This window comes from Ranitomeya imitator, chromosome 8 (genome assembly GCF_032444005.1).
Source record: "Ranitomeya imitator isolate aRanImi1 chromosome 8, aRanImi1.pri, whole genome shotgun sequence".
NCBI lineage: Eukaryota > Metazoa > Chordata > Amphibia > Anura > Dendrobatidae > Ranitomeya > Ranitomeya imitator.
This window is the reverse complement of record NC_091289.1, coordinates 24,398,439-24,425,927: the sequence shown is the minus strand read 5'-3', so window position 1 is coordinate 24,425,927 and position 27,489 is coordinate 24,398,439. Positions and strand designations below refer to the sequence as shown.

Sequence of the window (27,489 nt, the reverse complement as noted above, 5' to 3'; positions counted from 1 at the left end):
CCCCTACTGGACTAAGTAGCACTGCCTACTGGACTAAGTAGCACTGCCTACTGGACTAAGTAGCACCGCCTACTGGACTAAGTAGCACCGCCTACTGGACTAAGTAGCACCGCCTACTGGACTAAGTAGCACCGCCTACTGGACTAAGTAGCATCGCCTACTGGACTAAGTAGCACCGCTTACTGGACTAAGTAGCATCGCCTACTGGACTAAGTAGCACCACCTACTGAACTAAGTAGCATCGCCTACTGGACTAAGTAGCACCACCTATTGGACTAAGTAGCGCCACCTACTGGACTAAGTAACACCGCCTACTGGACTCCTACCACCAGAAGAAGGAGTAAGTTTAAATGCTTAAATTAATAGTCAGACCATTTCCCCCCCACAGATATATATATTATTATTATTATCTCGATCTGTTCAGCTCCTCCTGCTCTGTAACATGCTGCCCCCAGACTAGACGTCGTGTTTAATGCGATAGGTTCCCTTTAAGTGATGCCCCTGCTAGTACCTGAGACCACTCCCCGGTTATCCAGATGTATTCACAGGACTGTAGGTTGCAGCTGTCCACGTCAGACGGCCGGTCAGTGTCATCACAATGTAAGGCCGGGACTTCCTTCTTCTCTTCACTGGCGCAGAACACTTTGCGGTAGCGGAATCCTTCATCGCAAGTTTTGCTGCACTGCAAAACAAAATAAAACATCTGGAAATCAAAATAACTACTAAATGATTATGTGATAGACACCAAGGGGAGTTATCGAGACTTAAAAAAAGGAAATAAAAATTTGCTCATGATGATGAGTCATACAAAGTCCACAGGGGGGCGCCAGTGTGAACCGCACAATGCATAATGCATATATTAACCCCTGAGATTTCTTCTCCTCTTATGTCAGTGTCGCCGACGCTCAGATCATCAATTACTTTCTAACAGAGATGAATAAATTGATTCTTAGTAAATCAGATTGTTGACAAATATCCTGAATGATTTGGAATCAGTTTCTTTCCATGATCTGATTTCTGCACAATCCAGATACAATTTTGCTGGATTCTGAAAGCCAAGAAATGGTTAAAAAAAACCTTCTACTTTCCTCTGGCCAGTGCTCCCATTACCTCTCCCACCGCCCCCGATCCTCTGATCGCCTCCTCTGTCCTCCATGTTTCTCATATAAGCTGTCAGCAGGTTTTTGCAATGTACTGTAATTTGAAAGCAGCTTGATGCAGGAGCAGAGATTTTGATTCCAGTGATGTATCACTTACTAGGCTGTGTGTTGCTGTTTCAATAAAATCAGTGTTTTATCAGCAGGAGATTATCACTAAAGGACTAGTAAACCTGATGCCATGTAGTCTGGGTGGATTTTATACAAAGTGTGGTCCCATTACTCCCCCTGCTCTATGTTTCATCCCACCCTCACTACTGATTAGCAGCTTTCTGCCTATGCACAGTGTACACAGAAAGCAGCCAATCAGTGGTGTGGGCAGGGATATACAGAGCTCAGCATTCAGAGCTCTGCTAGATTTACTAAAGAAAAACAGTGATTACATCGAAATGACAGAAAGCAGACCAGCAAGTGACACATCGCTGGAATCAGGGTCTCTGCCCCTACATCATGCTGCTCTCAGATTATATAGCAAAAATATACTGACGGATTCCTTTTAAATGAGAGAATCCATCAGTGAGCTCGCTCGGAGACCGCCCACATCAAAGTGGCGACTTGCATCGAAACAAAGAGGTACAAAATGTGTAAAGAGACCCAACGGCAGAAATGATTTTAAGCTCCAAATACAAGTAATTAAGTTAATTTAAAAAAGTCTCCAAAGGTGGAAAATCCTTCTTAATGCTGTGCCTAGTGAAGATGAGCAGCGCCTGAGGCCTGGAGGTAAGATGATAGAGGGCAGAGGAGCTGATTGTAGGACTGGCAGCGGCCGATCTGATCCTCTCTACTACTGTATCATATTCCTGAAGTGCTGGTTTAGCCCAATTGATCACGATGAGGAACTAGGAGGACAAATCGCGTCAGTCCTGGGTGATTGGAGTGTGACCCCATTCCTCTACATCCACCCTCTACTGATCCAATGGTGCCCTGCAGTTCCACTACTGTCCAGCGTGTGTCACTATGGCACCGCCCTGACATTAGATTGTTCTACCTGTACCACTGGCAATGAATTCCACATGTGCGGCAGTAAAAGCGGAGAGCAATGTTATAGCGCCATTATCCACGCCTGCGCCCTATTATATGGCGGAAATTTCCTACCATCCAAAACTTCATTGACAGGATGAACAGCCCCCCCCCCCAGCCGTCAATTAGAAGAAGAACACTGTGTCCTAATGCAGCCATCTTCCCATAATAAATCAGACCATTATGTCATCTGGGGCCACACATAGGGAAATACTAACTACCAGAAAAGGTAGGATCATCCGAAAGATGTCCATATATGTACTAGACAGCAGGGGCGTAACTATCGCACCCGGGCCCTGGACATTACAGTGATATTTGGGGATTTACTACCTGTAGAAAAGAATGGTCTTGCTGTCCTCATCCCCCACAAGATGAAACTGCTTTTGGTAGTGAATATTTCATTCTAATATGTCCAGATTATTTGCTTTGTAATTTGCCATACATTTTTTTTCCTTTCCAGCATTCTGCCAGCATTACAGGTGCAGGAACCTTCTTTCCGTCTCATGCAAACCTGCCTTGCTCCTGCCATTGTTCAATGGCTTCCCCGTAGTGATCAGCGAACGTGATGGGATAAGGTGTTATCTGAGCATGCTTGAATAATATATACGAGACCCTGCGGCTTCATGATTCATGGCTGTTAGACAGCTGCAACCCGTGCATCGCTTGCCTCTGACCTATTGTGACTATGGATTGTGACTTGTGGCAGAGACGATGCAGAATAGTCATGAGAGTGTATCTATTATGCTTTTCTTTATATAGCGCCATCATATTCCGTAGCGCTAACAAAACCAAAAAACACCAGACCATATATACACCCCTTATGTATAATACCACGGGTGCTCAGATATCTAGAAGGTTCAGTGCAACCAAAAGTAAATGGAAAACCTAGAAAAGATAGCACTACAACGAACCAGTAAAAGGAAACAAACTTTATTAAATGTACATTACAAATAGCATAAAAACAACAACAAGGGAGTCCAGGGAATGACAAATGGTCACCAAACAGACAATGTGGAGACCAGCAGGCAGTAATATATAGTACGACAAATGGGTATACACTAACTCCAACATAAATAAGCTAAACCCAATAACATGTGTATAAAGAGGCAAGTGCCAAGTACCACTGGGCATACACGGTAACGCTGTGCTTCATATGAAAGACAGGAGGAGTGAGCCCATATAGAAATAAAAAGCGTAACAATACCTGCTGGGAAAACACACTGCCGACAAGCCCCTACGCGCGTTTCGGCGCGATGCCTTCTTCCGGGGGTGTAACCACTGAGCCACCTACTAACCACTGAGCCACCTACTAGCCACTGAGCCACCTACTAGCCACTGAGCCACCTACTAGCCACTGAGCCACCTACTAGCCACTGAGCCACCTACTAGCCACTGAGCCACCTACTAGCCACTGAGCCACCTACTAACCACTGAGCCACCTACTAACCACTGAGCCACCTACTAACCACTGAGCCACCTACTAGCCACTGAGCCACCTACTAGCCACTGAGCCACCTACTAGCCACTGAGCCACCTACTAACCACTGAGCCACCTACTAACCACTGAGCCACCTACTAGCCACTGAGCCACCTACTAACCACTGAGCCACCTACTAACCACTGAGCCACCTACTAGCCACTGAGCCACCTACTAACCACTGAGCCACCTACTAACCACTGAGCCACCATATTGTACTTATAGTCCAAAGTTTGTTGGTTTTTAGTTTTCTGCCCAAATGAACACAGTTTTTAATAACACCTGCAGGTTTTTGTTGTTTTTTTTACGCCAAAGCCAGAAGTGGATCCAATAACTGTATTTGTAATTTCAGCAGTTGCACATAATAATTTTACAATTATATATACTTTTATTTTCTGACTAGTGCAAATCTGACCCACTAGTGGGAAGAACACATCATCTAAGCATCAGATTATTAATTTCATAGATACTTTATATACACACATCTGCAGTTCATATTATTGGCCACTAGATGGCAAACTCTGCTTTGTGTTTTAGTGATGGCAAAAAAAGAAATGAGTTCCTTAGGGGGATGAAGAAGGATGTGGAGCAATGCTATGAGACCATGGGTCTTAATGCAGGTGGTTTAATGACAAGATGTCATAACCCACAAAAAAAGACCCAATGACAGCAAAGTCAGCCTTTCCAGCAGCCACCGGTCACGAGGACACGTCAGCAGCGACTACAGTTATGAGCAGGCTAAGATGCGCCCTGCAGCAGCATCAGAGGGGGCACAGATTGGGCCAACAGTGCAATGATGTTTCTGGTCCGACCTCACAATCACCTGGACCTTCAAATAAGCTCAGGATTGTACAAAGTTGGAAATAATAATAAGTTTCCATTCAAAATTCACCTTGTGGGATTATCTCCAGCGATCATCTGTCTCTGCCGCTGTGTTCTATCTTCCTGCAGCGCCCCCACAGGCGAAATAATGTAATGCATGATGTCTGCTGAAATAAATGGACTCCCAAGGATGCTGGGTCCTCCACAATGTCTCCCACGTTTTGTAGCTGTTCTCCACCCTGACATATTAAAACTAATGTCGATATCGATGGGTTCAGCGTGTATGAGGGCACCGACCGTGGGATTGTTGGAGGAGACGTCAATCAGGGATATCGGATCTCGGACTGCTGATCATTCGGGTCTTCCTGAGATGAGCCACCGGCAGAGATGTCTGTTGGTCACTTTCTCGGAGAGCTCGACCAAACGAGAGCTCCTGTGTGTGGGAGACAAGGCCGGCTCCAGGTTTTTGAGGGCCCCGGGCGAAAGAGTCTCAGTGGACCCCCTTTTAACACATACCACGATTCATGATCGCATATAAACACAGCCATGTAGTATATAACACAGCCCACGTAGTATATAGCAAAGCCACGTGGCATAACACAGCCATGTAGTATATAACACAGCCCACGTAGTATATAGCAAAGCCACGTAGCATATAACACAGCCACTTAGTATATAGCACCGCCCACATAGTATATAGCAAAGCCACGTAGTATATAGCACAGCCACGTAGTATATAGCACAGCCACGTAGTATATAGCACAGCCCACGTAGCATGTAACACAGCCACGTAGTATATAGCACAGCCACGTAGTATATAGCACAGCCCACGTAGCATATAACAGCCACGTAATATATAGCACAGCCACGTAGTATATAGCACAGCCCACGTAGCATGTAACACAGCCACGTAGTAAATAGCACAGCCACGTAGTATATAGCACAGCCCACGTAGCATATAACAGCCACGTAGTATATAGCACAGCCCACGTAGCATATAACAGCCCATATGGGAGAGATCTCCAAGATGGCTGTCGGACATACAGCTGGCCGTCTAAAGTGTATGGGGCCTTAAAGGGATAGTCCGGCCTTGGGGTACAGGTCTGCAGCCCTTTGCACAGGATTCTCCTGTGCCAGCGCCAGCAGCAAGCAGTAATATGCATACTCCCGGCCACATTCCCACTAGACGTGTCTGACCTCGCTCAGTTGCTTGCATTGGGCGAGTCTGAATACAGTCTAGTCGGCATGCGACTGCATATATCTAAATCACAGAAATCCAAAACGGAGCCGATACTGGAGAATGTGAGAGAGCTGTGAGGTCACTCCAAGACTGGACCACCCCTTTAAAGGGAAGGGGCCGCAATTTTTTTTATTTTGCATTAATAATTATTGATCATATAATCAATTATTAATGCAAAATTAAATGGACAACATTAATTTTTATTTATTAATTTTTTACTTTAGCCATTTTCATTTGGGGGTGTGTAGGAATCTGAGCCCGACGCTTACACACCTCACATACGGCAGCCCCTGGGCATAAGAGACTGCGACATTAGACATTCGTCTGACGGCCATCTCGGATATCTCTGCCACACGTGGGAGCGTTCGTTTGCCCGAGCGTTTAATCAAGATCTAGTCTTTCGTGACTATTTCCGTGCCTATCCATTCAGCTATGATGTGGTCTGTGGTCATAAATCGGCCGAGAGGAGCTCAGAAAAAGACAGATATAAGAGTAATAAACTCTCCCACCGAGAGCTCACTGATGGGTTTCCCCTTAACTCATTCTGCAGCCAACGATAGACAGTGCAACACGGAAGCAATTGAAGGAGAAGGGTGCACAATTCTTAATGAAAACCAATTGCTAGAATTATTACATGCATTTAAGGAAAAAAATGTCATAGCAGCTTTCCCGGCCCTGTAGGCAGGTCGCACATTATGTGATATATTATGTGGTTAGTATCAGCCAGAACATCTTTGCACATTCAATCTCCTTTTACAACAATGGAGAAAGTTCCTGTGCAGTTTTCTGCTCCCTATTACTTCCAGGATGGTGGCCCAAGAGCTTGTTTGGCTCATAATCCTGATTTACGACTAGCTAACAGGACGTTATGAGTTAGGCCATTCTACTCATGAGGGTTCCTGTGAACCGGGAATTTGTTGGCTGGGGGTCCCGGAAAGCGTGTGTTACCGAGGTCACCCCCTGCAGTCAGAGAATGACCCAGCATAACATGGGAGGCGCGACTCCGTGCTGCAGACCGCCTGTCCACTGCACAAGGTTTGGGACTCCGAGCACACGCCTTCATTTTTGTATCTATATTAGGCTTTGTTCACACGTTGCATTCTTGCTGCGATTTTTTAATGCAAATTTTAAGCTGCGTTTTACAGTACCAGCAAAAGTAATGAGATTTCAGAAATCTCCTGCACACGTTGGGTATTTTCCTGACCGAATCGGAAAACTGAAAACTGCAGCAAGTCACTTCTGGTGCAAAAACCTAAGGAAGTTGCATTATTTTTATTTCTGGGAAAGGACACTAAACGTTATCAGCATGCGCAAGAGAGAATAAAAATGTAGCAGAAAACACAGCAAAAATGGAGAAAATACGCAGCAAAAATGGAGCAAAAAATGAAGCAAATACGCAGAAACAAATGGAGCAAATACGCAGCAAAAATTGAGTAAATGGTGGATCCTGTGTTATCTACTGTATATAGAGGTGTTATCAGTCATTGTACAGGAGGAGGAGGTGAGCTGTGATATCACCTATTGTGAATGGTGGATCCTGTGTTATCTACTGTATATAGAGGTGTTATCAGTCATTGTACAGGAGGAGGAGGTGAGCTGTGACATCTATTGTGAATGGTGGATCCTGTGTTATCTACTGTATATAGAGGTGTTATCAGTCATTGTACAGGAGGAGGAGGTGAGCTGTGACATCATCTATTGTGAATGGTGGATCCTGTGTTATCTACTGTATATAGAGGTGTTATCAGTCATTGTACAGGAGGAGGAGGTGAGCTGTGACCTCACCTATTGTGAATGGTGGATCCTTTGTTATCTACAGTATATAAAGGTGCTATCAGTCATTGTACAGGAGGAGGAGGTGAGCTGTGACATCATCTATTGTGAATGGTGGATCCTGTGTTATCTACTGTATATAGAGGTGTTATCAGTCATTGTTCAAGAGGAGGAGGTGATCTGTGACATCACCTATTGTGAATGGTGGATACTGTGTTATCTACTGTATATAGAGGTGTTATCAGTCATTGTACAGGAGGAGGAGGTGAGCTGTGACATCATCTATTGTGAATGGTGGATCCTGTTTTATCTACTGTATATAGAGGTGTGGTGGAATATGTGTATAATAATTGTCTAAGGGTCACTTCTGTCTGTCTGTCACGGTTATTCATTCGCTGATTGGTCTCGCCAGCTGCCTGTCATGGCTGCCGCGACCAATCAGCGACGGGCACAGTCCGGAAGAAAATGGCCGCTCCTTACTCCCCGCAGTCAGTGTTCCCGGCGCTCCGCTCCATACTCCCCGATCCCCGCAGTCAGTGTCCCCGGCGGTCCGCTCCCCGCAGTCAGTGTCCCCGGCGGTCCGCTCCCCGCAGTCAGTGTCCCTGGCGCTCCGCTCCCCGCAGTCACTGTGCCCGGTGCCCGCTCCATACTCCCCTCCGGTCACCGTTAACACAGGGTTAATGCCGGCGGTAACGGACCACGTTATGCCGCGGGTAACGCACTCCGTTACCGCCGCTATTAACCCTGTGTTTCCCCAACTTTTTACTATTGACGCTGCCTATGCGGCATCAATAGTAAAAAAATGTAATGTTAAAAATAATTAAAAAAACAAAAAACCTGCTATACTCACCCTCCGTTGTCCGCTGAGCCGCTCGCGCCTGCCGTCATCTTCCTTTCCCAGCGATGCATTGCGAAATTACCCAGAAGACCTAGCGGTCTCGCAAGACCGCTAAGTCATCTGGGTAATTTCGCAATGTATCCTGGGAACGGAAGATGGCGGCAGCCGCGCGCCCATTGGCACAGCGCTGTTGGATCCAAGGAGGCAGAGAGACGGGACGCTGAGGAGCAGCGACGAGAATGGTGAGTATGTTAAACTACAAGGGGCCCTCGGATCGTTAGGTGAGTATGTTTATTTTTTAACCTGTGACATACGTGGCTGGGTAATATACTACGTCACTGGACAATATACTACGTGGCTGGGCAATATACTGCGTCACTGGGCAATATACTACGTGGCTCTGTGCTGTATACTACGTCGCTGTGCAAAATACTACGTGGCTCTGTGCTGTATACTACGTCGCTGTGCAATATACTACGTGGCTCTGTGCTGTATACTACTGGGCAATATACTATGTCACTGGGCAATATACTACGTCGCTGGACAATATACTACGTGGCTGGACAATATACTACGTGGCTGGGCAATATACTACGTGGCTGGGCTATATACTACGTGGCTGGGCAATATACCACGTGGCTGGGCAATATACTACGTCGCTGGGAAATATACCATGTGTCTGGGCAATATACTATGTGGCTGGGCAATATATTACGTGGGCTGGGCAATATACTACGTGGACATGAATATTCTAGAATACCCGATGCGTTAGAATCGGGCCACCATCTAGTGTGTATATATATATCTATATGTGTGTAGTGACATATGTCTAGGGTTATATGTGTGACTAGTGATGATGTAACATCTGTCCTGAAGGCAAGTCGCACCTAGGTGTTAATAGGTACTTCCTTGGGACTAGTAGAAATTATGTCTCCATATCTCACCAGGAGGTCTAGCTAGGGCCAAGAAGAAGGTAACATTTGGCACCTCCTAGGTCTTGGAGGGGAGATGCTAATTGCGGCCTTAGGGTATCTATTCCTGAGAACAAGTGTCTTAAGAGAAAAATAATATATTCATTAGTAGTGCGGCCGTGGCCAATTAGAAAGCCAGCAATTATGATATTAACCTGAGGGGCCAGTCTAGAAACCTGACCTCCAGACCAAAGTTATAAATTTAGGCTGCAGACAGAGAATTGTGTTCACATGATGGGGGCAGCCTGAGAAGCTGGTGTGATCCAATCTACATTCGTCCTAACCTCAGGGAGCAGAAAGCAACTACCAGTTAGATAATTTCTGTAAGTTCTCCTCTTTATTTTATATGGTTTTGCATAAGTTGTATGTCTTTTTATTATCATATTTTTATACCTTTTTCTTATTGTAAGCATTGAACCTTTTGTTATTAAAGTATAAAACTTTAACAAGTTGAACCTTGAATGTTCTAAAAGAATCCATAGCCTAAGGTGTGTGAGCCTTATGAGTGATAGACATTACTAGTATTAATAGTCTGGGACTCATCGCCCGTGTATTCGGTGAGTGGTGGCAGCACGTATGAGCGGGTGTGGGGCCTGGGTCGGTGTGTGATTTATGCTCCCATTACAGCATATGACAGAGGTTGAATGCCTGACAGAGTGGGGAGATAGATTAACCCTTGCAGGCCCAACCCCAAGTCACGTGTGAGAGCAGGCACGTGACAAATAAGTGACAGCACGGCACGGAGAAGGGATCTGTGACAATTGGTGGCAGCGGTGGGATCGAACCAACGGGACTCCATGTACTGAGTCCCGGCCCTCACATCCAGTAACAGATCAGCCTCCCCCTCTTCAGGCAGTCTACAGACAGGTAAGACACAGGCCTACCTGGCATGATGAGCCTTCGACATATTTACATGAAACACTTTCTGACGCTTTGCATGCTCATCTAGTGTCACCACATAATTAACATCATTCAGCCGCTTATGTACAGTATATGGTCCCTCCCATGCAGCCTGCAATTTATTCTGTAACATAGGGACCAACACCCAAACCTTCTGCCCTTCCTCGTAGGCCCTCAGTCTGGCATTACGGTCATACCAGACATTCTGGTTGATTTGGGCCTGGGTCACGTTCTCATGGGCCAGATTGCTCAGTTTTTGCATTCGCTCTCTGAGCCGCAGTACATATTCAACCACTGAGACTTCTGCTGTAGTTTTGGGGTCATCCTCCCAACAGTCCTTAATCAAATTAAGTGGCCCCCTGACCCTCCTCCCATAAACCAGATCAAAGGGGGAGAATCCAGTAGACGCCTGGGGTACCTCACGAACCAAGAAGCAGGTAATGTCCTTCCTGGGTACGGCTGGCTACAATAGAAGGTTTGTACCAAACTACAGTGCTCTGGCCAAACCGTTAACTGATCTGACCAGGAAGAGACTTCCTAAAATTGTCTCCTGGAGTCCTCAGTGTGAGGAATCATTTTCTGCCCTAAAGTCGGCATTGGTTAGTTCACCCGTCCTGCAGGCCCCAGATTTCACTCGCCGGTTTGTAGTGCAGACAGATACCAGCACCTATGGGCTAGGTGAAGTTCTCAGCCAGGTGAACCAACAAAGAGAGGAACACCCAATTCTGTACCTTAACAGGAAACTCCTGCCCATAGAAGTGGCTTATGCCACCATTGAAAAAGAATGTTTGGCAATTGTATGGGCTCTGCAGAAGCTGCAACCATACCACTATGGGCACAACTTCACCGTGATCACAGATCATAACCCATTGAGTTGGCTCAACAGAGTAGTTGGGGACAATGGGAAATTGCTTAGATGGAGTTTGATACTTCAGCAATATGATTTCACAATTCAGCACAAGAAGGGAGTTGATTATGGCAATGCTGATGGCCTTTCTCGCCAAGATGGGGCAGAACCAGATACGTGCTCAGGAGCTGACCTATCAGTCAACCCCCTTGCACGTTCATAAGGAGGTGTGGTGGAATATGTGTGTGTGTATATATATCTATATGTGTGTAGTGACATATGTCTAGGGTTAAATGTGTGACTAGTGATGATGTAACATCTGTCCTGAAGGCAAGTCGCACCTAGGTGTTAATAGGTACTTCCTTGGGACTAGTAGAAATTATGTCTCCATATCTCACCAGGAGGTCTAGCTAGGGCCAAGAAGAAGGTAACATTTGGCACCTCCTAGGTCTTGGAGGGGAGATGCTAATTGCGGCCTGAGGGTATCTATTCCTGAGAACCTTTTCACAAGTGTCTCAAGAGAAAAATAATATATTCATTAGTAGCGCGGCCGTGGCCAATCAGAAAGCCAGCAATTATGATATTAACCTGAGGGGCCGGTCTACAAACCTGACCTCCAGACCAAAGTTATAAATTTAGGCTGCAGACATAGAATTGTGTTCACGTGATGGGGGCAGCCTGAGAAGCTGGTGTGATCCAATCTACATTCGTCCTACCCTCAGGGAGGAGAAAGCAACTAGCAGTTAGATAATTTCTGTAAGTTCTCCTCTTTATTTTATACTGTTTTGCATAAGTTGTATGTCTTTTTATTATCACATTTTTATACCTTTTTCTTACTGTAAGCATTGAACCTTTTGTTATTAAAGTATAAAACTTTAACAAGTTGAACCTTGAATGTTCTAAAAGAATCCATAGCCTAAGGTGTGTGAGCTTTATGAGTGATAGACATTACTAGTATTAATAGTCTGGGACTCATCGCCCGTGTATTCGGTGAGTGGTGGCAGCACGTATGAGCGGGTGTGTGGCCTGGGTCGGTGTGTGATTTATGCTCCCACAGCTGTTGTGAATTCTGTGGCAGAGCTCCCTCCTGTGGTCACAAGTGGTACTTCGGCTGATTCTCTCTGTGAGCTTCCGTTGGTGGAGGAAAGTGGTACTGCGGCTTCTGAGTTTCCTTCCTCAGGTGAGTGGTGAAGTCGTTAGGTGCTGCTCTATTTAACTCCACCTAGTGCTTTGATCCTGGCCTCCAGTCAATGTTCTAGTATTGGACCTGTTTCCTCCTGGATCGTTCCTGTGGCCTGCTGCTCTGCATAGCTAAGTTCTGCTTTGCTATTTTGTTTGCTGTTTTTTCTGTCCAGCTTGTCTATTTGTTTTTTCCTGCTTGCTGGAAGCTCTGGGACGCAGAGGGTGTACCTCCGTGCCGTTAATTCGGTACGGAGGGTCTTTTTGCCCCCTTTGCGTGGTTTTTGTAGGGTTTTGTGTTGACCGCAAAGTTACCTTTCCTATCCTCGCTCTGTTCAGAAAGTCGGGCCTCACTTTGCTAAATCTATTTCATCTCTACGTTTGTCTTTTCATCTTAACTCACAGTCATTATATGTGGGGGCTGCCTTTTCCTTTGGGGTATTTCTCTGAGGCAAGGTAGGCTTATTTTCTATCTTCAGGCTAGCTAGTTTCTCAGGCTGTGCCGAGTTGCATAGGGAGCGTTAGGCGCAATCCACGGCTGCCTCTAGTGTGGTTGGAGAGGACTAGGGATTGTGGTCAGCAGAGTTCCCACGTCTCAGAGCTCGTTCTATGTTTTTGGGTTATTGTCAGGTCACTGTATGTGCTCTGACCTCTATGTCCATTGTGGTACTGAATTACCTTATCATAACAGTACTGGAGGCCGAAAGTACTAATGATTCTCAATAGAGGGAAAAAATAAGTTCTGAGACCATTTTTTTTTCTCTGCACTGTGTTTTGCCTTTTTTTTCCCCTAGACATTTGGGTGGTTCAGGACACAGGTGTAGCGATGGACATTAAAGGTCTGTCTTCATGTGTGGATCAGCTCACGGCAAGAGTACAAAAAATTCAAGACTTTGTGGTTCAGAATTCTATGTTAGAACCAAGAATTCCTAATGCTGATTTGTTTTTTGGAGATAGAACTAAATTTCTGAGTTTCAAAAATAATTGTAAACTATTTCTGGCTTTGAAACCTCACTCCTCTGGTGACCCAGTTCAACAAGTTAGGATCATTATTTCTTTTTTACGTGGCGACCCTCAGGACTGGGCATTTTCTCTTGCGTCAGGAGATCCTGCATTAAGTAATATCGATGCGTTTTTCCTGGCGCTCGGATTGCTGTACGATGAACCTAATTCAGTGGATCAGGCAGAGAAAAATTTGCTGGCTCTGTGTCAGGGTCAGGATGAGATAGAGGTATATTGTCAGAAATTTATAAAGTGGTCCGTACTCACTCAATGGAATGAAGGTGCACTCGCAGCTATTTTCAGAAAGGGTCTCTCTGAAGCCCTTAAGGATGTCATGGTGGGATTTCCTATGCCTGCTGGTCTGAATGAGTCTATGTCTTTGGCCATTCAGATCGGTCGACGCTTGCGTGAGCGTAAATCTGTGCACCATTTGGCGGTATTACCTGAGCTTAAACCTGAGCCTATGCAGTGCGATAGGACTTTGACCAGAGTTGAACGGCAAGAACACAGACGTCTGAATGGGCTGTGTTTCTACTGTGGTGATTCCACTCATGCTATCTCTGATTGTCCTAAGCGCACTAGGCGGTTCGCTAGGTCTGCCACCATTGGTACGGTACAGTCAAAATTTCTTCTGTCCGTTACCTTGATCTGCTCTTTGTCATCGTATTCTGTCATGGCATTTGTGGATTCAGGCGCTGCCCTGAATTTGATGGACTTGGAGTATGCTAGGCGTTGTGGGTTTTTCTTGGAGCCCTTGCAGTGTCCTATTCCATTGAGAGGAATTGATGCTACGCCTTTGGCCAAGAATAAGCCTCAGTACTGGACCCAGCTGACCATGTGCATGGCTCCTGCACATCAGGAGGTTATTCGCTTTCTGGTGTTGCATAATCTGCATGATGTGGTCGTGTTGGGGTTGCCATGGCTACAAGTCCATAATCCAGTATTAGATTGGAAATCCATGTCTGTGTCCAGCTGGGGTTGTCAGGGGGTACATGGTGATGTCCCATTTCTGACTATTTCGTCATCCACCCCTTCTGAGGTTCCAGAGGTCTTGTCTGATTACCGGGATGTATTTGATGAGCCCAAGTCCGATACCCTACCTCCGCATAGGGATTGTGATTGTGCTATCGATTTGATTCCTGGTAGTAAATTCCCAAAAGGTCGACTGTTTAATTTATCTGTGCCTGAGCACGCCGCTATGCGGAGTTATGTGAAGGAGTCCTTGGAGAAGGGGCATATTCGCCCGTCATCGTCGCCATTAGGAGCAGGGTTCTTTTTTGTAGCCAAGAAGGATGGTTCGCTGAGACCTTGTATAGATTAACGCCTTCTAAATAAGATCACGGTTAAATTTCAGTACCCCTTGCCGTTGTTATCTGATTTGTTTGCTCGGATTAAGGGGGCTAGTTGGTTCACCAAGCTAGATCTTCGTGGTGCGTATAATCTTGTGCGTATTAAGCGAGGCGATGAATGGAAAACTGCATTTAATACGCCCGAGGGCCATTTTGAGTATCTAGTAATGCCATTCGGACTTGCCAATGCTCCATCAGTGTTTCAGTCCTTTATGCATGACATCTTCCGAGAGTACCTGGATAAATTCCTGATTGTGTACTTGGATGACATTTTGATCTTCTCGGATGATTGGGAGTCTCATGTGAAGCAGGTCAGAACGGTGTTTCAGGTCCTGCGTGCTAATTCTTTGTTTGTGAAGGGATCAAAGTGTCTCTTTGGTGTTCAGAAGGTTTCATTTTTGGGGTTCATCTTTTCCCCTTCTACTATCGAGATGGACCCTGTTAAGGTCCAAGCCATCCATGATTGGACTCAGCCGACATCTCTGAAAAGTCTGCAAAAGTTCCTGGGCTTTGCTAATTTTTATCGTCGCTTCATCTGCAATTTTTCTAGTATTGCTAAACCATTGACCGATTTGACCAAGAAGGGTGCTGATGTGGTCAATTGGTCTTCTGCTGCTGTGGAAGCTTTTCAAGAGTTGAAGCGTCGTTTTTCTTCTGCCCCTGTGTTGTGTCAACCAGATGTTTTGCTTCCATTCCAGGTCGAGGTTGATGCTTCTGAGATTGGAGCAGGGGCTGTTTTGTCGCAGAGAAGTTCTGATTGCTCGGTGATGAAACCATGCGCCTTCTTTTCCAGGAAGTTTTCGCCTGCTGAGCGAAATTATGATGTGGGCAATCGAGAGTTGCTGGCCATGAAGTGGGCATTCGAGGAGTGGCGTCATTGGCTTGAAGGAGCTAAGCATCGCATGGTGGTCTTGACTGATCATAAGAACTTGACTTATCTCGAGTCTGCCAAGCGGTTGAATCCTAGACAGGCTCGTTGGTCGCTGTTTTTTGCCCATTTTGACTTTGTGATTTTGTACCTTCCGGGCTCTAAAAATGTGAAGGCGGATGCTCTGTCTAGGAGTTTTGTGCCCGACTCTCCGGGTTTATCTGAGCCGGCGGGTATCCTCAAAGAGGGAGTAATTGTGTCTGCCATCTCCCCTCATTTGCGGCGGGTGCTGCAAAAATTTCAGGCTAATAAACCTGATCGTTGCCCAGCGGAGAAACTGTTTGTCCCTGCTTGGTGGACGAATAAAGTTATCTCTGAGGTTCATTGTTCGGTGTTGGCTGGTCATCCTGGAATCTTTGGTACCAGAGAGTTAGTGGCTAGATCCTTTTGGTGGCCATCTCTGTCGCGGGATGTGCGTTCTTTTGTGCAGTCCTGTGGGATTTGTGCTCGGGCTAAGCCCTGCTGTTCTCGTGCCAGTGGGTTGCTTTTGCCCTTGCCGGTCCCGAAGAGGCCTTGGACACATATCTCTATGGATTTTATTTCAGATCTTCCCGTCTCTCAAAAGATGTCAGTCATTTGGGTGGTCTGTGATCGCTTCTCTAAGATGGTCCATTTGGTACCCTTGTCTAAATTACCTTCCTCCTCTGATTTGGTGCCATTGTTCTTCCAGCATGTGGTTCGTTTACATGGCATTCCAGAGAATATCGTTTCTGACAGAGGTTCCCAGTTTGTTTCGAGGTTTTGGCGAGCCTTTTGTGCTAGGATGGGCATTGATTTGTCTTTTTCCTCGGCTTTCCATCCTCAGACAAATGGCCAAACTGAACGAACCAATCAGACCTTGGAAACATATTTGAGATGTTTTGTTTCTGCTGATCAGGATGATTGGGTGTCCTTTTTGCCGTTGGCTGAGTTCGCCCTTAATAATCGGGCCAGCTCGGCTACCTTGGTTTCACCGTTTTTCTGCAACTCTGGGTTCCATCCTCGTTTCTCTTCAGGGCAGGTTGAGTCTTCGGACTGTCCTGGTGTGTATACTGTGGTGGACAGGTTGCAGCAGATTTGGACTCATGTAGTGGACAATTTAACTTTGTCCCAGGAGAAGGCTCAACATTTCGCTAATCGCAGACGCTGTGTGGGTCCCCGACTTCGTGTTGGGGATTTGGTTTGGTTATCTTCTCATCATATTCCTATGAAGGTTTCCTCTCCTAAGTTTAAACCTCGTTTCATTGGTCCGTATAGGATTTCTGAGGTTCTTAATCCTGTGTCTTTTCGTCTGACCCTTCCAGATTCTTTTTCTATACATAACGTATTCCATAGGTCATTGTTGCGGAGATATGTGGCACCTATGGTTCCATCTGTTGATCCTCCTGCCCCGGTTTTGGTGGAGGGGGAGTTGGAGTATATTGTGGAAAAGATTTTGGATTCTCGTGTTTCAAGACGGAAACTCCAGTATCTGGTTAAGTGGAAGGGTTATGCTCAGGAAGATAATTCCTGGGTCTTTGCCTCTGATGTCCATGCTCCCGATCTTGTTCGTGCCTTTCATATGGCTCATCCTGGTCGTCCTGGGGGCTCTGGTGAGAGTTCGGTGACCCCTCCTCAAGGGGGGGTACTGTTGTGAATTCTGTGGCAGAGCTCCCTTCTGTGGTCACAAGTGGTACTTCGGCTGATTCTCTCTGTGAGCTTCCGTTGGTGGAGGAAAGTGGTACTGCGGCTTCTGAGTTTCCTTCCTCAGGTGAGTGGTGAAGTCGTTAGGTGCTGCTCTATTTAACTCCACCTAGTGCTATGATCCTGGCCTCCAGTCATTGTTCTAGTATTGGACCTGTTTCCTCCTGGATCGTTCCTGTGGCCTGCTGCTCTGCATAGCTAAGTTCTGCTTTGCTATTTTGTTTGCTGTTTTTTCTGTCCAGCTTGTCTATTTGTTTTTTCCTGCTTGCTGGAAGCTCTGGGACGCAGAGGGTGTACCTCCGTGCCGTTAGTTCGGTACAGAGGGTCTTTTTGCCCCCTTTGCGTGGTTTTTGTAGGGTTTTGTGTTGACCGCAAAGTTACCTTTCCTATCCTCGCTCTGTTCAGAAAGTCGGGCCTCACTTTGCTAAATCTATTTCATCTCTACGTTTGTCTTTTCATCTTAACTCACAGTCATTATATGTGGGGGCTGCCTTTTCCTTTGGGGTATTTCTCTGAGGCAAGGTAGGCTTATTTTCTATCTTCAGGCTAGCTAGTTTCTCAGGCTGTGCCGAGTTGCATAGGGAGCGTTAGGCGCAATCCACGGCTGCCTCTAGTGTGGTTGGAGAGGATTAGGGATTGCGGTCAGCAGAGTTCCCACGTCTCAGAGCTCGTTCTATGTTTTTGGGTTATTGTCAGGTCACTGTATGTGCTCTGACCTCTATGTCCATTGTGGTACTGAATTACCTTATCATAACACACAGCATAGGACAGAGGATGAATGCTGGACTGAGTTGGGAGATAGATTAACCCTTGCAGGCACAACCCCAAGTCACGTGTGAGAGCAGGCATGTGACAAATAAGTGACACCACGGAGAAGTGATCCATGATAAGAGGTGTTATCAGTCATTGTACAGGAGGAGGAAGTGAGCTGTGACATCACCTATTGTGAATGATGGATCCTGTGTTATCTACTGTATATAGAGGTGTTATCAGTCATTGTACAGGAAGAGGACGTGAGCTGTGACATCACCTATTGTGAATGATGGATCCTGTGTTATCTACTGTATATAGAGGTGTTATCAGTCATTATACAGGAGAAGGAGGTGAGCTGTGACATCACCTATTGTGAATAGTGGATCCTGTGTTATCTACTGTATATAGAGGCGTTATCAGTCATTGTATAGGAGGAGGTGAGCTGTGACATCTATTGTGAGTGGTGGATCCTGTGTTATCTACTGTATATAGAGGTGTTATCAGTAATTGTACAGGAGGAGGAGGTGAGCTGTGACATCACCTATTGTGAATAGTGAATTCTGTGTTATCTACTGTATATAGAGGTGTTATCAGTCATTGTACAGGAGGAGGAGGTGAGCTGTGACATCACCTATTGTGAATGGTGGATCCTGTGTTATCTACGGTATATAGATGTGTTATCAGTCATTGTACAGGAGGAGGAGGAGGTGAGCTGTGACATCACCTATTGTGAATGGTGGATCCTGTGTTATCTACTGTATATAGAGGTGTTATCAGTCATTATACAGGAGGAGGAGGTGAGCTGTGACATCACCTATTGTGAATGGTGGATCCTGTGTTATCTAGTGTATATAGAGGTGTTACTGTTTATTGTAATCCTGACTGCGATAATAATGAGACTGCTGAAAGTCTTCTTTACAGATCAGGACGTACAAGTGTAATAAAAGGCTTAGCGGCCAGTGTGATAACTGCAAGATTTCAGATTTATTTTTAATATAATAAAATTGAAGGAAAAACCCTTACAAGTCTAAACATAAATCCCTGACTTTAGCAGTAGGTCACGTCCTCAGTGTGGCAGCATCCAGTATGTTGCTTCATCTCATGGATTCTATATGCCACCTCTGTATAAAATCAGAGGCACATGAAGATTGAGTAATTAAAGCTCCTTAAGACGGCCGTGTGCCTGACAACTCTAGAGGAGACAGTACTACTACCCTGGTGCTGACGGGGAGGGCAGTCCTACAGCTTAGTCCTCAATATGCATGCGACTTGTAGGAAAACACCTGCTTTAACTGTATGAAACGTACGGTAATTAAGTCCTCACCATTGTTGCGCACACTTCCTGGAACAAGCCCAGATCCTTCTCTCCTCTTTTTCGTCTCAGAATTAAGTTGTCACTTTTTGTGTTTTTGCTTTTTTTTATTACGCAAAACCACAAGAACCTCTAGTCTTAGATTTATTACCTGCATCTCCGGGAGGAAATCAGCGTCTGATGTTGGATTAATTAGGAAGTGCCGTCACAATGCAGAGGAAGTCACCGGGAAGCACTGACCCCTACGGGGGTAAGGGATGCCCTACAAGCCTGTAACCTTTACAAAGGTTGAGTCTGTGTCTCCTTTGAAATCTGCCCATGCCATATCCCGTCGGTCACTGTATTAAGGTCATACAGTTCCCTAGCAGTATTGCTTCAAGGGGTAAATATGCACTAGGAAGCATGACATGACGTCGCAATACTATCCCCTGGAACTCTAATGCATGAAGATACAAGGGACTTCTGCACACTTTTCCATGTCAAATTTTAGCAGGCAGACTAAAGTAGGGGACAGATTAGAGATGAGCGAGTAAATCCGTAAAGAATTAAAGTCATCACAAATTTCCCAAAAGTTTTGGATTCCATTTGCACGAAACAAACAAAATGGCATCAACCTCGTCGACATTTGGCCGGAAATGGGTTACAAAATAAAAAAAAAATTATACCCAACTGTTCCAGGCCCGTCCCTCAACTTTCCTACTTCCACCCGGTCTTCCGCTCACTCCATCCAGCTATTTGATGGGTCTTCGGATCTTCTGGCACTAAGCCTCACACGGTCACGTGAAGCATGACCACCATCAATAATGTCAATTAAGTGTCCCGCACCCCAAATATCTGCGTGAGGTTGAAGGTCACAGCCTGCCCACCCATATGAGGTTCAGACTCCACCAGAAAATCCAAAGACCCATCCCAAGGGAGCGGAGAACCTGCAGGACAGATGAGAGTTGGATTTATGTGAGTATTTCGGGCAAATGTGCGCGAAATTAATCTTGGATAGATTTTCTCAACTTTAGGTGGGATTTATGCAAAAACTGGATTTTTTTTCCATATTTTAGGATGCTTTTTAGACGGCCATCAGGAGCAATTTAGGAAATTAAAGCCGAGCCGTCCTTTCTGTCGGACAGCTTTGTTACATGAGGCCCTTTGTTTTTCTAATCTATGGGTATCAATCTGGAAAAAAAAATGCAATCGTGAAGGTAACTTTTTTCAATACAGTGTGTAAATATAAGAGGCGTATTTACTTGCTATCCTTTTTTTTTTGGCAGACGTACTTGGAAAAAAAAATAAAAAATTCTCCATCAGTCATCTGATTTGTATCAGGGGCAGACTGAATCCCTGCGGAGTGTAAACTTTGGCAACCTGACAAAAATCCACGAACGCACTCGAGCCCCAGCTTACACCTCACAAGGGTAACGTGATCCCGACCCACGTCAGGACGAGCATCTTGTACGTTTTGAATATTCTGGAGCTGCCCACCCCCCGGGTCTCCTACTTACGTCTTGCCATTCTTCTGCTTTCCAAGTGTAAACTGGACAATCCCCTCTTTGGCAAATTTGCTCTGACGTGGGTCTCGTAGACAGATTGCACTCGGATGCCCTGGACAATTTCTGAGTACCCACTTGGCAGTGAATGGTCCTGTGTTGTACCCCTCGGCCGCACGTTACTGAGCACTGGGAGGAAGACACATTGTGTAAGTCATTGTCTAAGATAATTACATATTTACATTTAATATTAACTTCCAGATTTCAATAATTTTTTTTAGTAATTATAAAACCTCTAAAACAATTACTTTTAATTGCATTCTTGGCGTTTTAAGTTATTTTTAACCTTTTTTTTTTTATTGTTCTTATTTCCGTTATCTCGCACTTATGCTATGTCTATTTTAATGTTTTTTATTTTATATTTATTGTACCATTTTCGTTACTACAATTACTGCCATTTTTTAAAATTTTGGAGTATAATATATTATTGATAACATTTTTGTATTGCACACTATGCAAAAGTTTATTTCCACTCTTCCGAAGACCATTTTTACTTTAGATTATTTTTTATATATTTTTACATTTTATATATTTTTTAACAATTATTATTATTATTAATATTATGCAATTACGAGTAACTATTATGTCTAAAAAATAGAATAAAAAAAGAAAAATATTTTTATTTAATATTAAATATTCTCACTAAAATAATCACAAGACAAACATTTTCTGAAGACGCGGCATTAAATAAACTATGAAACAAGGTATATAAGGAATTTTAGGATTGGGTTATAGGCTTCATTCATTAAGGATTTATACGGAAGATGCAGATGTAGCAGAGTTGAATTTGTCATTTATACTCTTTTGAGATGTATGGTTTATGTGCTATATACTGTTTTTTTTTTTTTTTTTACTTGCAGTCCTATGTAAATTTAAACTTTGTGAAATCTGCTGGATCTGAGAAGATCAGCTCTGTTGAAAAAAAAATAACAATTCTTATGCATTGTTTAATTGCATTGTCCTTATCCGTACACAAGGGGTTAAGCATCCGCGCTATTTTTCTGTTTTTCCCTGACAGATCATTTCGGCTGTTCCCCAAATAATACAGAAATTCCTAATAAGGGTAATAGGCGGATGATGTGATTTTCTGTTCGGTGCAGATGCCAGAACCGGCTGCATTTTCTGCTTTGTCCTATGCAGCGCTGCAGTCAGCAGGAGCTGGGAAAGAAATGATCCCAAAATATCCTGCGGCTGAGGAATGAATGTGATATTGAGTCTTATGCCGGTTTCTGGAGATGAACTGGGGACTCGCAGTGTATGTGAGGTTCATCAATCGCTGGTCTAAGTCTGGGCCCATTGATTTCTATGGGTGCTTTATTAGGGATATGTATGGCTAATAGTGCTGAGCGATCGTGCTGGGATAAGGTGTTATCTGGGCATGCTCGGGTACTAACCGAGGGTCTTCGGCGTGCTCGAAAAATATGTTCGAGTCCCTGCGGCTGACTTACTCGCGACTGTTAGGCGGCCGCAACACATGCAGGGATTGCCTAACAGGCAGGAATTCCCTCCATGTGTTGTGGCTGTCAAACAGCCGTGAGACATGTAGCCGCTGGGACTCGAACATATTATTCGAGCACGCCGAAGACCCTCGGTTAGTACCCGAGTATGCTCGGATAGCACCTTATCCCAGCATGTTCACTCATCACTAATGGCTAAGAACTTGCAAAAAGACACAATTCTGATCTTAAATGGAATCTGTCACCTCCGGGACGTGTATGACCTATTATTATGGGCATACAGGTAGTAGAAATGTTACACTAGTCCTACCTGTCTGCCTCATATTAACGGTATTGTGGCAGAGATATCTTATTTTATTTCCTTATGCTAATGATTTCTTCCATACTCCGGGGTGTATGGTGCCTGGAAAAAATCCCTGCCTCCTGACTTCATTATAACACTACCCCCCTCCCATACAGGTCAGTTATGGCCCAGGAATCCGGCACCTGCGCCCTGCACTCCCTCAGAAATAGATCTCTTTTCCTCCCCTGTATAGGCAATATATTCGGGGAGCTTCTGCACAGGCACAGGCGACTTCCGCTCCAGTAACCCCCAAAAAGGTGCTCTCCCCACTTTCTTCCTGTAGTCATATCTATGTACACATGGTTCCTAGTGAGGAGTGTGCAGGGAGGAAGTGGGGAGAGCACCTTATGGGCGCGCACAGTGGAGGTCACAGTGACTCGCCTGCGAAGAAGATCCCTGAATACAGCGCCCGTAAACAGGAGGAAAAGGTACGTATTGTGGAGGGAGTGCAGGGCGCAGGCGCGAGATTCCGGGGCCACAACTGACGTGTATAGGAGGGGAGTAGCATTATAATAAGGAGAGGAGGCAGGGATTTCTTCCAGGCACCGCACGCCCCTGAGAATGGAAGAAATCATTAGCATAAGGAAATAAAATAAGATTTTTCCACAACAAGACCATTAATATGAGGCATACAGGTAGGACTAGAGTAACATTTCTATCACCTGTATGCCCATAATAATATACGTCCTGACAGATTCCCTTTAAAGGGTCCTCCAGACAGAAGCACCTATAACCTCTCCACATAGATCGGTGGAGTCCTAAGTGCCAGGATCCCCACTGATCATGGCTACGTGGAGGTTGAGAAGACAGGCGGGAAAACATGCGCGCTGTAGATCTACTGAAAGTCTATGTCATTGATGGAAATAGCCAAGCACCGGGGTCGGACACCAACCGATCTACCATTTACTTCTGGCTAGAAGACACCTTTAAGGGAAATGCTGAGGAAAGTAGAGACTTCTATTTAGACCCCCTAATGACTGATTTTATCAGTGGTAATTACAAGATGTGACCTACAGGTGGCAGTACTGGACCTGCACCTTCTATTGCTGCTCCGAGCTGTCAGGAAAAATTAGCAGTGACCCGGCTTGTCTCCCAACCTTCTGGATCATTAATTGGCAGGTAGATGAGATTTGGGCAATACTTATACACAGCGCTGCTACTGTAAGATGCTGCAAATTTATTGCCCAGAAAATTCAGAAGGAAAATGTGCAGCAAACCTTCACAGCAAAAGCTCCATGTGAACCAACACTTAGTGGAAGCAGCTGGAACTTGCAGATCTACTATTATACATTGTGGTTACTGATACTAGGGGCGGTCACAGACAGACGAGGGCCCCTGGGCAATAATAGGACGCTTTGCAGTCCAGTAGCTCCTCATAATACACAATCCCACCTGCTTTGACGTTAGATCTGAGCATCTTTACCTCTTGAGCTCCAGGCTGGACCAATGCTGTGTCCACCCCTGCTAATCACTAGGAAGCCACCCCTAATGGCAATAATAATGTGTGAATTTTGTAAATATATTTTTCATTTTCCGGATGTCACTGCCCTCCTCCAATATCCTAGCTGCAAAAATTAAGCCACCAGCTCCAACATCAGGCTCAGTTGTGGTTTAGTTTCTCCATGCCCTAGTCCCCCCTCTATACTAATGTTCCTGCTTACACTGAGGGATTTCCCTTCCTAGGGGGAGTTAGCCCAGGGGTCGGAATTGAGCGGCTGAGGAAAGCAGAGCTGCTGACTTTCTGCAGGTTCGTGGGGGCTTTGGGCACCATTGGGTTACGGCAGGACATGTATATAGGTTATTTGTAGTTGACGTTTGGGGCTTGCACCTCAGTGGTCTTGGTCTGCCTAAGGTGAGGCTGACCTTTCATATTTCTAGGGGGCAAACCGGCGGTAAAATGGCGTTCCTGTTGGTGGCTGAATAATGGAAAGTGGTCAAGCATGTGTCCAGGCGTGTCTGTGATTGCGCCCGGTTTATCCTTGGCAAAGACCATCTCCTGATAGGTCCTACATTGACGATGGAATGATGCTCCTCATGGCTAAAGTACTAAATTCCTCGACGAAAATGTCCAAGTCCTGTCCCTGCAAATTTGCAATGTCTCTAGTCAAAAGGGGGCATGGTTTATACCAACCCAATAAGTGGGTGTCTTTAGGCAGGATTGGAACAGTCCCAGTGAGAACACTGGTCCTCGAATAGCCAACACCTACTGTATCTTTATAATTATGCATATTCCATCGCGCCATCGTCCCTCAACATATGCGGAGAGATCAGGTGACTACTAAAGGAGGCCATAACAACCCACAATGAATTTCTTAGGGCCTCGTGGATGAAAAGCATCTTGGAGAAAATAGGGACTTGTTCATCGGTGACAAAAATGGCTTTATCAATCAGTATATAGAGAAATCTTTAGAGATATTCTACATAAAACACTAGTTTTAAAGAAAAGTATCCTGGAATACAATGAAGTATTTAACCCCCAATATTTGGGTAGATGTGAGATTCTTAGGTATGGGGAAGAACACGATGTGACAGGCGTTCTGGTTATGTCCAGAATGTCCCAGATGCTACTTACATGATATGAAATTCCCATAGCCCTCTGCCAAATGGCCCGACAACTTTGCTGTGTCTAGCCACTGTGTACTCAGCGTGTTGTGTTAGTCGTGCCACACGTCTGTGCCATCTTTTGTTAGCTATTTTCATTAATGCATGCATCAAAAATTTATGACGAGATTATCAAAACAGGAGCTCTGCGAATTGTCAATGGAAGGGAAAATGAGGTACCGAGTCACTTAGTGCAGCTGCATGTGAAAGCCGTGGACTCCCGAACAGTACTGGTCTATAGCCCTAGGTTGGTTTCTGCATAATTTAAAGGATTTGTTCATTTTCTGACGCTGTTCTTTTGACTGAACTGAATAAATAAATCAGGTGATGGTCCTTGTGTACTAACCTTGGCCATGGGCATGAGTTAGTTATTGGGCCAAAAGTGTAGAACATTTGACAACTTTCCCAGAAACATCCTGGAAAAAAAAAGGAGACCTCCTGGACAATTGGACGAGTTGTAAATCAACTAGGGGTCCCTGAAGCCATCCAAAACCTCTTGGGGGAAGCAGGATTTGTTTTATGCGTGATGTTGGCATCTGATGTTTAGGTGGGTGTGGAAAAGTAGCGGAGAGGGCATGGCTTTTAAAAAAAAGGTGCAAGGGAGTTCTCCGTGATGGATGTTCTCCTAGAAGTGATGGCGATAGAGAGAACCAATTTGGGTATGAATAAATTGAATTCATTTAGAATTTTCCAAAATTCACAAATTCAGTTGAATCCAGATTCTTGGCAATTTGGTTTATGAAATTTGCTGTCAGCTAGCTGCCATTTTTTTATTCTAAACGGCCGGAAAGAGTTTTAAAAAAACTAAATTATATTCCCCTCACCACGGCTGTTTGTGGGGCTCAACAGGTGAGGAACGGGGCAAGGTAAGTCATACACATTAGATGGCTGGCAGCCGGACAATACTTCAGCCGATTGTTTGGCTGTCACCCATCTCGGCTATCTTTTTCATACACTCCCGTGATCGAAAGCCACCAAGATACATCTCTGTTGGCAGCTTATCTCCAGGAGACCAAAGTGATCAGTGGTCTGAAATTGTACACGCCAGATCGACATCTCCCCAATGACCAGTTGGCCAGTGCCCCCATACACATTAGAGTGTCAGCCGAACCCTTGGATATTGGCGGCTTTGTCCAACATTAGTCTAACCAATGTGGATCACATACAAATCATTCAATCTGATCTGTGATCAACGATTTACCAAGCCTACTCCAAGAAACAAATATCTGTCAGCCCAGATTCATGGATTTTGTGACCGATGCAGATGGTCAATGATGTGTTATGATGAGGTAATTCAGTACCACAATGGACATAGAAGTCAGAGCACATACAGTGATCTGACAATAACCCAAAAACATAGAACGAGCTCTGAGACGTGGGAACTCTGCTGACCGCAATCCCTAATCCTCTCCAACCACACTAGAGGCAGCCGTGGATTGCGCCTAACGCTCCCTATGCAACTCGGCACAGCCTGAGAAACTAGCTAGCCTAAGATAGAAAATAAGCCTACCTTGCCTCAGAGAAATACCCCAAAGGAAAAGGCAGCCCCCACATATAATGACTGTGAGTTAAGATGAAAAGACAAACGTAGAGATGAAATAGATTTAGCAAAGTGAGGCCCGACTTACTAAACAGAGCGAGGATAGGAAAGGTAACTTTTCGGTCAACACAAAACCCTACAAACAACCACGCAAAGGGGGCAAAAAGACCCTCCGTACCGAACTAACGGCACGGAGGTACACCCTCTGCGTCCCAGAGCTTCCATCAAGCAAGAAAAAACAAATAGACAAGCTGGACAGAAAAAAACAGCAAACAAAATAGCAAAGCGGAACTTAGCTATGCAGAGCAGCAGGTCACAGGAACGATCCAGGAGGAAACAGGTCCAATACTAGAACATAGACTGGAGGCCAGGATCAAAGCACTAGGTGGAGTTAAATAGAGCAGCACCTAACGACTTCACCACATCACCTGAGGAAGGAAACTCAGAAGCCGCAGTACCACTCTCCTCCACCAACGGAAGCTCACAGAGAGAATCAGCCGAAGTACCACTTGTGACCACAGGAGGGAGCTCTACCACAGAATTCACAACAATGATGGTCACATCGGGACGTTGTTTGGTGTTTGAAAAAGAAACTTAAAATGTACAAAAATTTAGAGGGTGTTTAATTCATAGATTGTAGAAGATTAAAAGGAGTTAAAGGATGTAAAATTATTATTGAAAGGGTCCAGACTAGTTTAATGGAATAACATAAGCTATATTCTTCTGCATCGATCCTCCACCGTTCATTCCTTCTCCACTGGTCTATGCCTCCTTGTC

At 45.0% G+C, this 27,489-nt stretch overlaps 1 protein-coding gene across 1 annotated transcript in view; it reads right to left on the bottom strand.

The window, feature by feature from the left end:
- The window catches only part of ADAMTS9 (ADAM metallopeptidase with thrombospondin type 1 motif 9), a 228,456-nt gene that overhangs the window by 13,662 nt on the left and 187,305 nt on the right, over positions 1-27,489 (bottom strand). The window contains exons 30-31 of the mRNA XM_069736573.1: positions 20,727-20,900; positions 512-682 (exon numbers count right to left, since the gene is read on the bottom strand). Of these exons, the coding sequence (XP_069592674.1) occupies positions 512-682; positions 20,727-20,900 (345 nt within the window). The remainder of the gene's footprint in view (positions 1-511; positions 683-20,726; positions 20,901-27,489) is intronic.